Raw genomic sequence first — 14,358 nt, 5'->3', positions numbered from 1 at the left:
AACAATCTAGTTTTTGTTTTCTTCTCATACAGAGGGGATTTGGGTGGCCACAGATGCACAGCAGTTAAGACCAGATGGAATACAGAAAAGCAAAAATAAAGAGAACACTTTGGGAAGCATTTCCTGCCTTTCCTTCACTCCGGCTGGGAGGCCGGAGTGTTGAGCAGCACCTTGTTCAGTGTTAAAAACAAGCCCAAGCAGCTCGGAAGGGCTGGCAGCTGTAGTGTCTATAATCGCAGCTTCGGCAGCTCTTCCCGGGTGGCTCCGTGGAGCTGGCTGGGAACTGCACTTCCATGGGGGCTAAAGGCTGCCACGGAGGAACCGATGCTGGAGCCCAGCTGCTCCTTACAGCCCGGTTTCCCCTCCGTCCCGCCTGGGGCTGTGGGAAATGCCTGGGGGTGGCTCTGCTCCTACGAGAACGGTGTGACGTGGAACTAGCTTTATTCCTGTTTTACTTACGAGGCTGTGAGCTGGATGGATGGTCAGGGTCCTACGTTTTGTCTAAACCTGCGCCCAGCACATCCGAAGGGAGAGGGGCTCCAGCCTGCAGAGCGGCACACACAGAATCCATGGGTGTAAAAGAGCAAGCTCATTACAAGGGGAATTAACGCACTTCCTGCTTGCTCTTAAACCTAAGACGGGGCTCCAGGTGAATGTTCCAAAATTAAGTAACCAAAAGCCCCTAGCACAGCCCTGGGGCCAGGCTGGCGCTCACGGCCGCGCTCACGGTTACTCGGGGCAGCAGCGCTGCAGCCCTGGCCTCGAGGACTGGCTGCTCCAGGGAGCAGCGCGTGGTGTGACGCTGATTTTAAGTTCCCCAAGGACAAACGTTCATGGGTGAAGTTGCTGCCACGCTGCTGCACAAACCACTTCAAAGAGGAGAAGAAGGGCCCTTGCAGGGGCGCCTGCTGCCCCACGTGCTGCCTAGGGCTAACGCAGCGCTGGGGGTCTGGGAACACTGCTGGCTGTGGGAAAGAAGAGAGTTGTGCTTTCCCCTATTTCTTATTAAAACTGCATGCCTCATACCTCTTTACTCCCTTTTTAATTCCTGTGTATGGTCCTGGCTTTACTCCACTTTACGAGTCAGTTCTTCAGCACAGACAGCCACTGCTGGGAACCTCTCTCCAGTGCTAATTGATACTTGTTTCCAAGAGTTGGGTACTTATTACTCCAGCTCACTGCTGGGGGAGCTGCCTGGGGCCCTCCTGGGAGGGAGGGTGGTTTCCAAACCCACTCAAGGCAGCTAAAGGAAAAGGCTCGAGGCCTCCAAGAAATCCCAGGTAAGTTATGCAGAACAAAACAGAGCAGAGCCCTGCCTTCACCCAAGATGCATTTTGCTCTGTGATTCCTCAGTCCTCATCTTTAGACAGAGAGAAGATGTAATTGTTGCTGGGGTCGTTTTTAACTCTGAGGACAGACACGACCTTAAGCTGTACAGCCCTTGCCTTGATGCACAAGTGTGAGAAACCATCACGCCAGCGTCCCCGTGTCCCCACCAGCTCCAGCCTCTTCATGGAGCAGGTGGGACACGAGCTCCCTCTGCCGTGAAGTTTCTGAAGCTGTTTCTGATGCAAGTTAATCACCAAGGGGGCACTGCTTGTACAGCTGGAAAGGAGGGCGTTACAAAATGCACTTACACAAAACAAAAGAAAACCCATCTCGACAAAACCACCAAGAAACCCAAAAGCCATTTCTCCAGCTTTCTGAACCCAGTGTTGCTCAACAGCTGAGTAAGACAGACTTCCTAGTCCCCACTGTGGAGACAGTTCAGTGAGTTTAATGCTCAGTCTCAATTTTGGGAGGTGCAGGAAGGAGCTGTAGACACGTGGGGAAACGAGGTTGCTAGGTATGAATTAAAATACAAAATTAGTGCAAATAGCTCAAGAGAGTCCAACGCTACCTGGCCAGGCCTCCGTTTTCTGCTGCTTTTTAAAAACAAGAGACAACAAAAAAGCATGAAAGACTCCCAAGAAAAGCAGGCAGAAGCAGCGCGCAGTCTTTATTGGCTCTGCAGCACCTGCGTGAAGTGACAAGCAAAACGCCACTGCAAAAAAGTCCATGCACGACAGACACATAAATGACTGAGGAATCTTTCAGAAGAAAACCAGCCCATAAGGTGACAGCTCTGTAGAGCTCGGTAGCCAGGCTTCTGATTTGCAAATACTTTTTAAAGCTGGTATTTTAAAATGGTGTAGAAATGCTTATTTGCTTGTATACTAAGTGGGTTAACTTATTTCACAACAATAAAAATATAGTTAAGTTCTATTAAATTTTCTTCTGAAAATAAATGCTTCTATTTTTCTGCTAGGACAATAAATTATGATGTATCACAAATGTAGCTTTTAAGCAGATTTATAAATAAGCAGGAATTAAGTAGTTTACCTGGAGTTTGACTGAATTCAAGGCATTTAGTAAAAGATAAGCTGAAGATGCATTTATAATCCAAACTCAATTTGCCAATGTAAATGCATATAACTGAAGCAGAGGTAACAGGATTTAATGCTGTGGTAGTTGTATATAGGATAAGTACTCATGAATGATCTGTTCCTCCTCCTCCAGTGTTAAATCCAGATAATCCTCTTCATGTTCAGGAATATCCTCTAGGATTTCATTGACTGCGTCGGTCTCCATGTCTTCATCTGTTGGTGAACTAGAGGAACCTACCAGGGAAATAAAAGAGCATTTTATCGTCGCTGAAAGAACTTTCCCTCTTGCACCAGCACGGCTGCTCCTGGAAAGCCAGAGCTTGCAGGATGGCTGCAAGTTTTTCCAGGAGGAAGAGTCTGTAGTTGCCTAACAGGGGTAAATTGCTTATTTTCAGTGAGGTCTTCTCATTACTCTCATTACCCTGGGCAGTTACCCAAAGCTCTATCAATATTGCAGCAGCCCTCCCTTCATGGTCGCTTCTTTACCCCTTTCCCTCCCTGCTGCGCCGGCAGTTCTGACCTGCAGAATCTGTAGGAGAATCTTTCGAAGAAGTCGACTCTTCCGAGGCCGTGGAGCCTTCTGGAGACAGCAGCAGCGAGGCAGGAAGGACCCCCCCGTAATGGGCGAGGGTCTGGGAAGCCAAGTGGATGTTGCCTTTGAAGACCTTCAACGCTTGCTCTGCTGATTCGTGGCTGAAGCCCATGTACATCAGCTAGATAGAAGAAGGGGAAAAAAAAATAGAGAAATCCAAGCTCATTCAGCGTCAGAGGCTGACAGGAATCTGACTCTGCATCTGTCAGTCATTCCCTTGCCTGGAGGGAAGTGATGCACGTCAAGAATTCCAGGACACTGACCCTGGTTTACTGGAACAGTTCACAACAGGGCAGTGACCTATTACGGGAATAGGGATGTTCAGCAGAATGAAGAGTCTCATATTTAACCTCAGACCATTATTTTTGCTGCTTTTAAGAAGAAAATTCCAGAATGTCAGGAATGTGCATGGGCTATTTAGTTTTTCTACACAATAGAGTGTTCCTTCCTATTGACATTAATCATATAGCCACACTAATTAACGAGGAGCTTTTCAGATGGCTGGTGGAGGAAGGTACATTCCAACTCTCTTTCTCTCGTACTGTGCAAAACATTTAAGGATTTCAGTAGAACACCCTTCTAGGGTTAAAACAAGCCTACTTCTGTTTGTATGAGTGCATGGAGGTTGGCAAAAAAGGCACCAAGTATGGAATGTGCAACTTAATGGTAAAGGATAGAGAGTTAATGGAAGCATGACAGCTTATGAGTGATTTGGGATGAAGAATATTTGTACAGCTCTGCTTAAGGAGGCTAGTTATGTTTAGAAGCTCAGAAGCAGGAGTGCCAACTCCTAAGAAAACAAGGGATTCAACTTACTTGATCAATACTTTCCTGGGAAACCTGAAACTGGTCTATGGCCACAGGGTCATCGTCGTCATTTTCCAACAATAACTCAGGATTGTCAAGAATAAACTAAAGTAAAAAAAGAGAAGGATCAGATGACAGCCACACAGATTCAGTGCTCCTCCATGCAGCTGCATGTGTAGCCCAGTAGATGGTATAACCGAAACCTCAGCCCAGCTGAGTGATGTCTGATTCATCAGCTCAGGCAGTGCAAGTTCGGTCACTGCAGTTCAAAGTGGCAGCTATGAACTGTGCAACAGAGAAGCCAGAAAATAATCAGATGAGCAATTCCAAAAAGCAAAACAAAAACAAAAATCCAAACTTTTATACACAAAAAACCACTATTTCTGACAGTCACTTACCTTAAGGGCTTGGTCCACGTTTCCTTGTGCCTCATGAAGAGCTATTTGAGCAGCTCTCTCTGAATAACCCATGCTCTTCAGGGTATTTATGTCCTCCAGTCGCTGCCGCCTTTTAGCTCTTTCCTCCCTCCTTATTTGTGCCTTTTCCTGCAAGAAAGCAGTTGTTGCAGAGCTAGCAGTGCATGGGAAAGCCTCAGCCTTCTCCCAGAGAGCAGACGGATGGTACTTCTTTGACTTAAATTTGAATCTTTTCAGGAAAAGGGATTTAAAAACATGTATGTGTATAGACTGCAGTCTATTTCCATTAGTGAGCACTGCAGCCCCACATCTGTTCTAGTTTTGGTGCAGACCAGATTTTGCTCTATTGCAGCTAGCAAAGGCCTCGTGTGGTAAGTGTTAAACTCACCTGGCAGATGGGCCTGTAGACAAGACTTGCCAAGGACAAACGTCCAGAACTGGGAATACAGCCAAGGAGCCGTGTTCAGCCCTCCTCTCACCCACTGGACTTTTCCATCTACGTTTAATTGTCTCAAATCTAGAAGGGCCACCTCAGCTCACCACATTAACTTCAGGTTCTTGGCTTCCCATCTGGAAAACGCTGTTAGTTCCTTCACTTTAACACCCAAAAGCCTTCTCCCCTCCTGGATTTCCACAGGCCAAAGCTGTAGTACAGCGTAGCTTGACGGCTACCCTAGAAAAGACCTTATGGGGCAACCTCAGACCAGGAGGGACACATTTGGTCACGGTGGTGTTTATGCTCCCATATGGAGAACAGCAAATGCTGGTGCAAACTCTTCCATGTGCCTCTGTGGTAAAACCACAGGTCTTTGGCTCTCTCATTTCACATTTTGGGACAGCTTCTCTTGCGCCAAGTTTTGGTTTCACACTTGCAGCACCAGATGTCAAACTGTCAGTTACACCATCCGTGCCAAAGCAGGGTAGTGGAAAGCCCTTAATTCAGCACCCTATTGCACTACTCATGCAAAACACGACCTGTGGGCAAGCGGACTTATAATTTCCTGCTTTTCCATGCAGCATACCTCTATCCTGTTAGTAATAAGGTTGGCAGCATGCTCCACGTCCCCGTGGCACGCTCGCAGCGCGAGGCGAGCTTCCTGCTCCGAGAATCCCAGGAGAGACAGGCGATCCACTTTTTCAGGATCTATAGCGAGCTCTTCATACAAACGAGATGCCTGTAATGTTGAAAGAACAACATGATATGGACGGGCACTGCTGCCACTACACAGATGAAAAGGTTTCTTCCCATTTTTCTGAGACAAAAAAAACACTGAGAGAAGATGCAAGACAAAGCCCAAACACCTACATCTGATTATGCTGGTTCCCAGCACAAAACACTTTTCAGACAAGTTTTGTCTAATGGCTTCTTACCTTCTGAATATACTCAGCAGCCTCCTTTTCTCTGCCACTGTGATAGTGCCCTATCCCCTGAAGGAGGTAAAGCCTTAGGAACAAGACCTTCTCACGACCGTAGCTTCCCTAAGGAATTGGGAACAAGGCAGGAAGGAAAGCATGTAACAGATCAACACATTATCAACAGAACATACATATATTTCATAAAAACAAAAGTCACAAGTATGTGACACTTAGCATGCAACCAAAGTATCACATCTAAAACAACAATGTCTGTGTCTATGAGTATTTATATGTTATTTACCATAACTTTGTTGTTAGGCCCTGTGTTCTCACTAGGATGACCATTACCCAGCTAAATGACAGGCTAAGGAGGCATGAGAAAACTTTAAACTTCCACAAGAGTCTCATAATACTTGAACGACAACCAAATACTGGAGGTGGCAGGGAGAGAAGGCAAAAATAGACAAAAAAAAATAGCCACCCGCCTAAAGCCAGCACAATTAAATTAAAATGAGCATACTTTGATGTCAATAAGTCTTTCATGGTTTTCCCCATAGCACTTCTTGAAGCACGTATGGGCCGTGCTCAGCTTTTTCTCTGCATCATCCAGACAGTCCAGCTGTTCCAGGCGGAAGTAGCACCACACGATATCCAGCTGCAACACTGCGTAGTTATCCACCGTATTCAGCAGCTCTGTACTGCACTCACTGGAGGCAAAAAGAAACACACCCCCAAACAATCATTTTTAAAATTGCATAATGTGAAAGTGTATAAACATTTTTATACTGTTTTACACGGATGAAATGATGTGCTAGAATTAGGTACACTCTCATATTTGGGAAAGCACACACTTCGCTTTCAAGCTAGCAAACTGACACTATTGAAACTTGAATAAAAACACTGATTTCCATTAAATTCACTAGTACACAGGACACAGCTAAGAATACTACATCTCAAAAGAACCACAGCAATCACAATTCGTTTTGTTGCTTTGTAAGATCACAGAATCCTGGAATGGTTGAGGTTGGAAGGCACCTCTAGAGATTACCTAGTCCAACCCCTCTGCTCAAGCATGGACACCTGGAGCATGTGGCACAGGGTGGCATCCAGGCGGGTTTGGAAGATCTCCAGGGAAGGAGACCAATCACCTCTCTCTTTAAAGGCACGATGGGTTTACAAGCCACACAGCCCCTGAAGGGGCAGAGACCTGCTGTCTTCCTGAGGACAGGCAAACACGCTGCGTTCTGTGCCAGGCTCCCTGCACACACACACGGGGGAGAAATGGATGGGGACGGGGCTACTTTTGGGCATGTCAGAAGGGCAACTTAGGGCTCTGACCCCTGGCAGCAAAGCAATCTACCTGCAGATACAGCTGCTCATCTCAGGCAGCCCCCTCATCTGTGTCAACAGCCTGGCACTTCCAGAGGAGCAGTCAAAAGGGGACCTGAAGCTGCCCCTCAGCTACTGCAGTTTACAGCCTGGTACCCATACCTTCAGTTTGCCTTAATAAGGAAGTCTGTGGATTGCCCGAGGGCACTAAGTGTTTCAGTGTTCCGCATAAACCACCCGCCACAGAGCCTCCCTGCCTGCTCTTTCCCACGTGGAGAGGCCGTGAAGTCAATCTGAGCTGCCAGGCACATTGGTTTACGTGCACAGTGGAGCTAAAGCTGTTACTACAGTTTGTGGATGATACAGAGAAGTCTGGTGTAAAAAGGAATCAAAAAGATTCTTACCAGAAGTGTTTATCAGCATCCAGCAAATATGGCAGGGCTATTTCATATTCTTTCTTCTTCATTAACGCTCTGCCCTTTTCATGATAACCCATCGCCAGCACAAGAGCCTAGAAAAATAATTTAAGATGTTTTTTTGTGCTTCTCCTCCCTGCACCCAACTCATTTTCATAATTAAAAAATATTTAGGTCATTACTACAGCCTTTCTTCTCCCCAGAAAAAAAATATCAGGTCTGTAAGAATTTCACATTTACTTCATATTTCTTTCCCATCTGCTAATGCATTATGTAATTAAAGGCAGTAAATGCTACTAACACATGAAACCTGTCATTTAATGCCATATTTAAGATGCTTCAAGAGTCAAGCTTTTAAAAAAAATCATTTTATTATCATCATAAAATACGTTTACCTACTTTTTTAGCTTGAGGAGGAATCTCGATTGACCTCCCGGTCTGATTAGCTATATCCAGATAAGGAGTGGTGTCTGTATCCAAATATTCCTCTGAAACACAAGAAAAAGCAGTCTCAGTTGTAAGAATTACCTTTAACAAGGTAAGATTATTGCCATAAGATTATGCCAGAAAGTATGTGGTTAAATAATAAAAATAAAACTAGAATTTTATGTAAAGACTGAACAGACCTACCCATGATGGCCCCAATCACATATATAGGAAGATTTTTTTTTTTTTTTTTTTTGGAAAAGTCACTACAGGAAAAGGCTCTCTTTGTCCAGAAATTTAGACCCAAATGAAAAAGACGAAATTTAAATGAAATGCAAAGAATTTTTGTGGAAGACTAAGCATCTACATTTTACATGATGTAACATTTGAAATTATCAAACCATACCATACACAAAGAAAACCAAGCATGGTTGATAAAACAAAAATACAGGTCAGTATTTTCCTTTCCACACGTCCTTAAGATGTTATTGTTTTTCATTTGCACATGATTTAAAAGACGTTCTTCCTATCAAAAGGAGACACCCAGGAAGCAGTTTGCTGAGAATAAAACCTCCTGTCCTGCAGTTGCCTTTAGCTGAAACAAAAAGGCTGTTAAATCCTTCCCACAGTTCATATAGTTTCACATAAGCTCCTTGAGCCTTGTCAGGCCGTTACGGACTCCACTCCCTACTCTCATACTGCATTAGCCTTGGCAACTTGTGGTAGATCTATTAAAAATGCTCTATACATGATTCAAGGACTGGAGTCTAAGTTAGTCCTTAGATCAATAAAAAGAAGATGCTTCCTCCTCTTCTCTCCCACTACTTTTTTTAAACTGCTTTTGCAGCATGAAACAGGCTGTCGCTGACCATTAAAAGAAACTTTGCTCATATATTTTTGTATTTGGCAGGAATTCATTACAAAGTCAGTTCCACAGTTTCTTGTTTGTGGATTTTTTTGAACAATAAATGAGAGAAATGATTTAAACTTACCACCTATCAATGCAATTTATGGACACAATTAATCCCATCCTGAAAAATCATTACTGTTAAATTACTAAATCCATTTAATGTAATTCACAATTGCCAGCAATCAACATCAAATGCAATAACAACAGAATGATCACATTATAGATCAGAAGGACAAGTGAGCTGCTCTGCATAATGAAATCGTGGTTAAACACAGACATAACTGAAATAAACTACAAGAAATGTGCAACAGCTTATAATATAAAATCCCACACTGCTTATACAAAGCACATGCTGAGAACTGCCAGCCTCCTGTCAAATACCAATTAAATAATAATTGTTTCGTATTATATCTGTCTCAATGTCATGTTTCTTAACATTCCAGCGATATTAAAAAAAATAAAACAGTAAAAGAGAAAATTATAATCAGCTTAGAAAGCAGTTTTCAAGTCGTCAGAAACTGATAAATACACATATCAGAATCCAGCCAATGTACTGGCACTCTTCTAAGGAAAAGCTCCATTGAGAAGATAATTTGTTGTGTGGAAAGAGCTAATCAACCTTCCTCACCACCATAAAAGAAGAAAAAAGACCTCCTCATACCTCTCTCTGCTAAAATTTCCAAACCCTTCTTAGTTCTTTGCATCTTGTCACTTATTTCTTTTTCTTTCTGACGTTGCAGTTCTTCTTCCTGAACTTTTCTTTTAGTTTCTTCATCACTCTGTTCCAGTTGCAATACCATCACTTTCGCATTGTGTGTTACTCCTTGGTCTTCCAAGGTTTTTCCTGCAAAAGGAGTAGGATGAAAACGATCTAGATACTGTATTTATGAACACAGAACATGTTACATTGTATTGCCATTAGGATGAAAAAATACAAAAAGGCACAAAGCTACCTAAAAAAATGCCAACCTTACTCACACTCTACTATTGTAACACAGTAAAACTACAGTAATGAACAGATTCAAACACTCGATTGACACTACTGTCAGTCACTGTCATCATCAGCAGGAACACAGAAATTAGGGTCAAACTGGTATCTTAAAAGTGTCTTAATGGCTTGGTGTGTTTGCTTGTATTTTTCTTCCAAAAAATCCAGAAACAGACTGATTAAAAAATCTTCACATAAAAAGAAGGATGAGGTATTGAACAATATGACCAGAATTGCTGAAATGAACAAAATTGCAAGAAACTACACTTGTAAGAAGCTAGAAAATCAATCTACAAATCTATCCAATGAGAGATACATACCCAGGTCAAGCTGCTTCTTATTGATGATTATTTTGATAGCGTTTTCTTTGAATGCATGTTCCTGTGCTATCCTGTGAAAGAGAGAGCTTTACTGTAAAAGGATTTACAACATACCTGTTAGAACAGTAATAAAACTGTGTATGCTTATATGTAGTTTTAAGCTCAATTGGCTTAAAACTTCTGCTATAAGGATACTTGAAAAGTTGCTATAACATATAAGGAAAAGACAGGATAGAAACAGTAAAAGAGCAAAACGGGCAAGAAAATCTAATTTTATGGGGGTTAAAAGAACAAAAGGAAAGGTTCAGAAGAACTGCCTAGTTGCAAATTTAGAATGGCAACTGCTAGCAAGTTCAAGTATTTGTTGATAACTTACGGAAAATTCTATTCTCACAGTTCCAAATTTCCTATTTTCTATTTGGTTAAACTACAGCTTCTTACAGCAAAATCAGTCACACGGGAAAACACCGGACAAAAGCAAAAATATTCTGTTTAGGCATGCCTAATGCTATCAGAGAGCTTCAGAAAATATTCAACAATATTTTTATTTTTTAAAACAGTTCTGTATGACAATGTGCTACTTCTTGAGAAGAGAACTATGGGTGATTACACTTACTGTGATCTGAGTTCTTTGCCTGTGATAAACAGGTTTGTTTCCAATGGGATTTTTCTGCTCTGTTGTAAATGTATTAGGAGAGAGAAGAAAATAATGATGTTAAGATACTTTTGACACTTTCTTAATTAACTCTTCACAATTACTTTTCTCACAATTACTTTTTTTTTTTTTTTTTTTTTTTTACAATTTCTCCTTTCAAATAGCAATGTTAATAAGGTTATGGTTGAGCATATAGTGATCTCCAAGTAAAGAGTCTTGTACTTCTTATAGAGTGCTAAAAATAAGCATTATAACAACCAAAGATTCAGAAATAGATAAATCCATTTCAAATCCAAACAATTTAAATGAGTATTTTAATTATTCACTTTCAATCTTAACTCTTCTTTCTAATTATGCCATTCACCTGGGAATGGCTAAATTATGATTAATTCCTATTAGTATCTCTGGTCCCAGATTAGATAAACCTAAGTTGTAAATGATTTTTAGGACATTTAATTCCCTACTGCCCAGCAGCATTGAACTTACAAAACTATTTATTTCCTTTAACTGCATGTCAATCACTTAACTCTCCCTACTGTGTAGCCCAACAAATTCCAGTTAATTATTTTCCCTCTGCAAGAGGGGACAATAATTATGATCAAGTGCTTTGTTTTCAAAAGTATTAAAAAAAAATCCTACTGGACCCACAGGGTAGCATCTAAGCACTTCTTTTTCAGAAGAAAATACTACCCTTTTCCAAAGTGACCTTTGCTGACAAGGAAAACACAATTTCTAAGTGCTCGTAACTAGCGCAAGGTCATTTTCACTGCTACAGGAGGAGACAAAAACATTGATCTCACAGGAGATGCTGCTCCTGAACAGCAAGGAGGCTCAAAGAAGATGTTGAGCTTAAGCTGCTGATGGCATTTCAAGTTTTCTTATTCATTTTTGACAGCTAAAGCTGTCAAACGAAAACTGTGGTAATAAAACAATATCCATATCCTGACCCAACTTTAGGTATTTTACAGCTAAAAACAAGCAGGTGTTCTTTATTTGTAATATGAATTACTAAATCCAAAGGAATAAAAATGGACCAGAGGTACGCTTAAATTTACTTTTCTTAATTGAAAGATAATTGAATTGGCTACATATTCTAAATTTCCTGATACTTTTCACTTACTTTTCTACGTGGCAGATATATATCAAGTCTTGCAATCCCGGTCACCTTAAAATTTTCATTTCCTGCTCCACGCTCAATTGCTTTACATCGTATTTCCTCAAGCATACTTTCTGTATCAGTCTCATTGATATTCAGCTTGGATGAATATTTCTGTACAAGCTCCTAAGAAAACATCATAAAAAGAAATTGGGAAAAAATCACAGGTAGTATCAAATACACATATGATGAATTTGGAGAAAACATTTACCTTCATTTCTTCACCAGCCTCTTTCTTTTCATTCGTATATGGTGGTTTCCACAGCTGAATTTTGTCTTCTCTTAAGCAACTTGTCAGTTTTGCTATTAAATACTTCTTTTGTGCCATTCTTTTAGTACAAAAAAATAATTGAAGGTGAGAAGGGGGGAGAGAGAAAAAAATATATATATTATATAGTTTCCTTGTACTAAGATAGCCTTAAGTCAGTAGAAAAATACAACATGTATTTTACATATATACATACAAAAAATGATTGAGCATAATAAAATGCATTCTGTGAGTTTTCATGGGGAGGAAAGAAGCATAAGACCCAGGCTGGCACTAAAAATTAGCCTGGGGCTGACAGCAACATGTCTGGGCCGGATGGAGACAGTGCAGGAGTCTGTCTCTTTGCACCTTAGCTTTTGAAAGGAATGTAAGTCCCTTCCCAAACCTTGAAGTGAGGTGGAATTATAGAAGGTGTTGTTTCATCCCAAAATGACAAAACATGGGATACAAGCCTCCTGGCCTCCCCTGCATAGGGCAGCTAAACTCAACCCTCCAACTGACACATAGTCTTGCTATATCCTCTGCCTTCCTGCTCTCCCTTCCCTGTTTTAAGAGCTTAATGGGTGGCTTAAGGCAGCTACTTACCCTTGGGATGACAGAAAGGGGTGCCAGGAGGAAGCAGCCCAGAACCACAAGCCCCAACATGAGAGGCCCATAAAGTAAAGAGCTCAGCCCTCCAGCAAAGTGAGATCAGCTGAAGAGGGTGGGAGAAAGATTGACGTCCTCCTTCCCTGACCTCAGTTGTGTGTTGGGCAAACAGATTTAGTAGTAACATTAAATGGTAGTTGAGAAACTTTGATACCACAGAAATGAACCAGCAGGGTGTTACTTTTCATAATTCAAAAGACAATCTTCTACCTGTGAGTGCAAAGCTTGGACAGGCACACAAAGCACCAGCAACACAGAAAGCAGAGGCTGCTGTTAGAGACGAAACGTGCTGTAAACCCGCACCAAGCACTGAGGCGCTCGTCGGAAGAGGACAGTGAGCAGAACAGAGCAGTTCCCTGGCTCACAGAGGGATTACTCAGAATTCATCCCTATGGTTCATCCGTTTTCAGCTCAGAGCAAGCGGGTAACTCTGCAAGTGAATCATCATCCCTCAACAAAGAGGAGAAACAAAAGACAAGCAGAGGGCAAAGAGGACAAAATCATCTCAAGAGAAGAACAAGGAAAACTTGGGCACATATTAAAGCATAGGGGCCTTCTGGCTATTGAGTTCTGTGGATGATATAGAAGATATCCTTCAATTTATACAGAAAAGCACTTAAAGCACTTATGTAACTAATTACTCAGAATGACATTGAAAACATTTATACTTCCACTTCTTGAGAGTGGTTTCATTTTCTCCTAACTTGAGCATAAGTAGATGGCTCTCAAGAGAAAGACAACAAGAGGGCAGAATCAGAAATTTATTGCTCATTTTTCCAATTAAAAAGATTGCTCATTGCTCAGAAGAACAAAATTTGAGACGGAAAACTGTTGGCAAGAATCCAGGGGATGGTAAATTTACTGATCAAATTATCTCAATCTTGAGGTTTATGTGAGCTGCAAAGAATCCTTGAAAGCTACAAACAAAATACTCCTAAAAAAGAACAGCTAGGAAGGTTAGGTCTGTAAATAAAATGGCTTAATGGCTTTGGGTTTGGTTCCTAGAATTTACAGAGCATCTGCCCAAACTAGGTCAGACAATAAGGTCTTCTTTTGCCAGCAGGGATGATGTTACTAATAATTATTTTAAGGCCAAGGCAAAAATACATCTTTTACAAGCAAAAAAGGGAACAAACAGTTTTGATTTGCAAAGGCTTTGTTAGTTATTAACATAAGTTTCCCTCTTTTTTCTTCCAAATATTCCAGACAATCTTCATGCACAATTCTTTATCAATGCATTCCCATTTCCTTATTCTTAGGATAAGTTAAAGAACAATTTGATAGTGATAATTCTACTTAACATTAAGTTGAGAAACAAAACCTTTAGCTGAATCCAAGTAAAGTCCAAAATTGCTGCAAGTGTCTAAGGTATTTTTAATAATAATTTATTACTTATTATAAAACTTTATTATATTTATTGTAATACTTAAAATTATTTTTTAAATTATAATGTGTATCAACAGCATCTGGAAGCTAGTCAGTACACTGTTCAACAATATGGTACTTTATAGTTTTGCAAAACTAATAATTGGGATTTCTTACTAAAATACTGTAACAGAAAACAAAAACTAAAGAGTCTCCAATAATCTCCAATTTTAATTTCCAACCCCATATTTTAAAAAACCCACAAATTTGGCCCTCACCA

At 41.1% G+C, this 14,358-nt stretch overlaps 1 protein-coding gene across 1 annotated transcript; it reads right to left on the bottom strand.

The window, feature by feature from the left end:
* Positions 1 to 2,308: 2,308 nt before the first annotated feature.
* NUB1 (negative regulator of ubiquitin like proteins 1) lies at positions 2,309 to 12,172 on the bottom strand. Its single transcript, XM_010217281.2, has 14 exons — positions 12,009 to 12,172; positions 11,762 to 11,923; positions 10,603 to 10,661; positions 9,987 to 10,057; positions 9,340 to 9,522; positions 7,742 to 7,830; positions 7,331 to 7,437; positions 6,118 to 6,304; positions 5,613 to 5,720; positions 5,264 to 5,416; positions 4,224 to 4,370; positions 3,835 to 3,930; positions 2,947 to 3,139; positions 2,309 to 2,660 (listed from the first exon to the last, which is right to left on the bottom strand). Exons 1-14 carry the CDS (start codon positions 12,123 to 12,125, stop codon positions 2,497 to 2,499), a joined length of 1,836 nt encoding a protein of 611 aa, XP_010215583.2. The 5' UTR covers positions 12,126 to 12,172; the 3' UTR covers positions 2,309 to 2,496.
* Positions 12,173 to 14,358: the final 2,186 nt, after the last annotated feature.

This window comes from Tinamus guttatus, unplaced genomic scaffold (assembly GCF_059628265.1).
Source record: "Tinamus guttatus ecotype Peru unplaced genomic scaffold, ASM5962826v1 Tinamus_guttatus_pri_ptg000599l, whole genome shotgun sequence".
NCBI lineage: Eukaryota > Metazoa > Chordata > Aves > Tinamiformes > Tinamidae > Tinamus > Tinamus guttatus.
The sequence above is the reverse complement of the archived record's forward strand: the minus strand, read 5'-3'. Positions and strand labels throughout refer to the sequence as shown.

What these genes read in the sequence shown, in the direction of transcription:
- NUB1 (XM_010217281.2), bottom strand. Translation starts at nt 12,125, where the DNA reads ATGGCACAAAAGAAGTATTTAATAGCAAAACTGACAAGTTGCTTAAGA. An exon ending in GGAAATTTTAGCAGAGAGAG is followed by an intron (nt 7,831 to 9,339) that starts GTATGAGGAGGT and finishes CTTGTGTTTCAG; the next exon opens with AGGAATATTTGGATACAGAC. An exon ending in AAAGACTTATTGACATCAAA is followed by an intron (nt 5,721 to 6,117) that starts GTATGCTCATTT and finishes CCAATTCCTTAG; the next exon opens with GGAAGCTACGGTCGTGAGAA.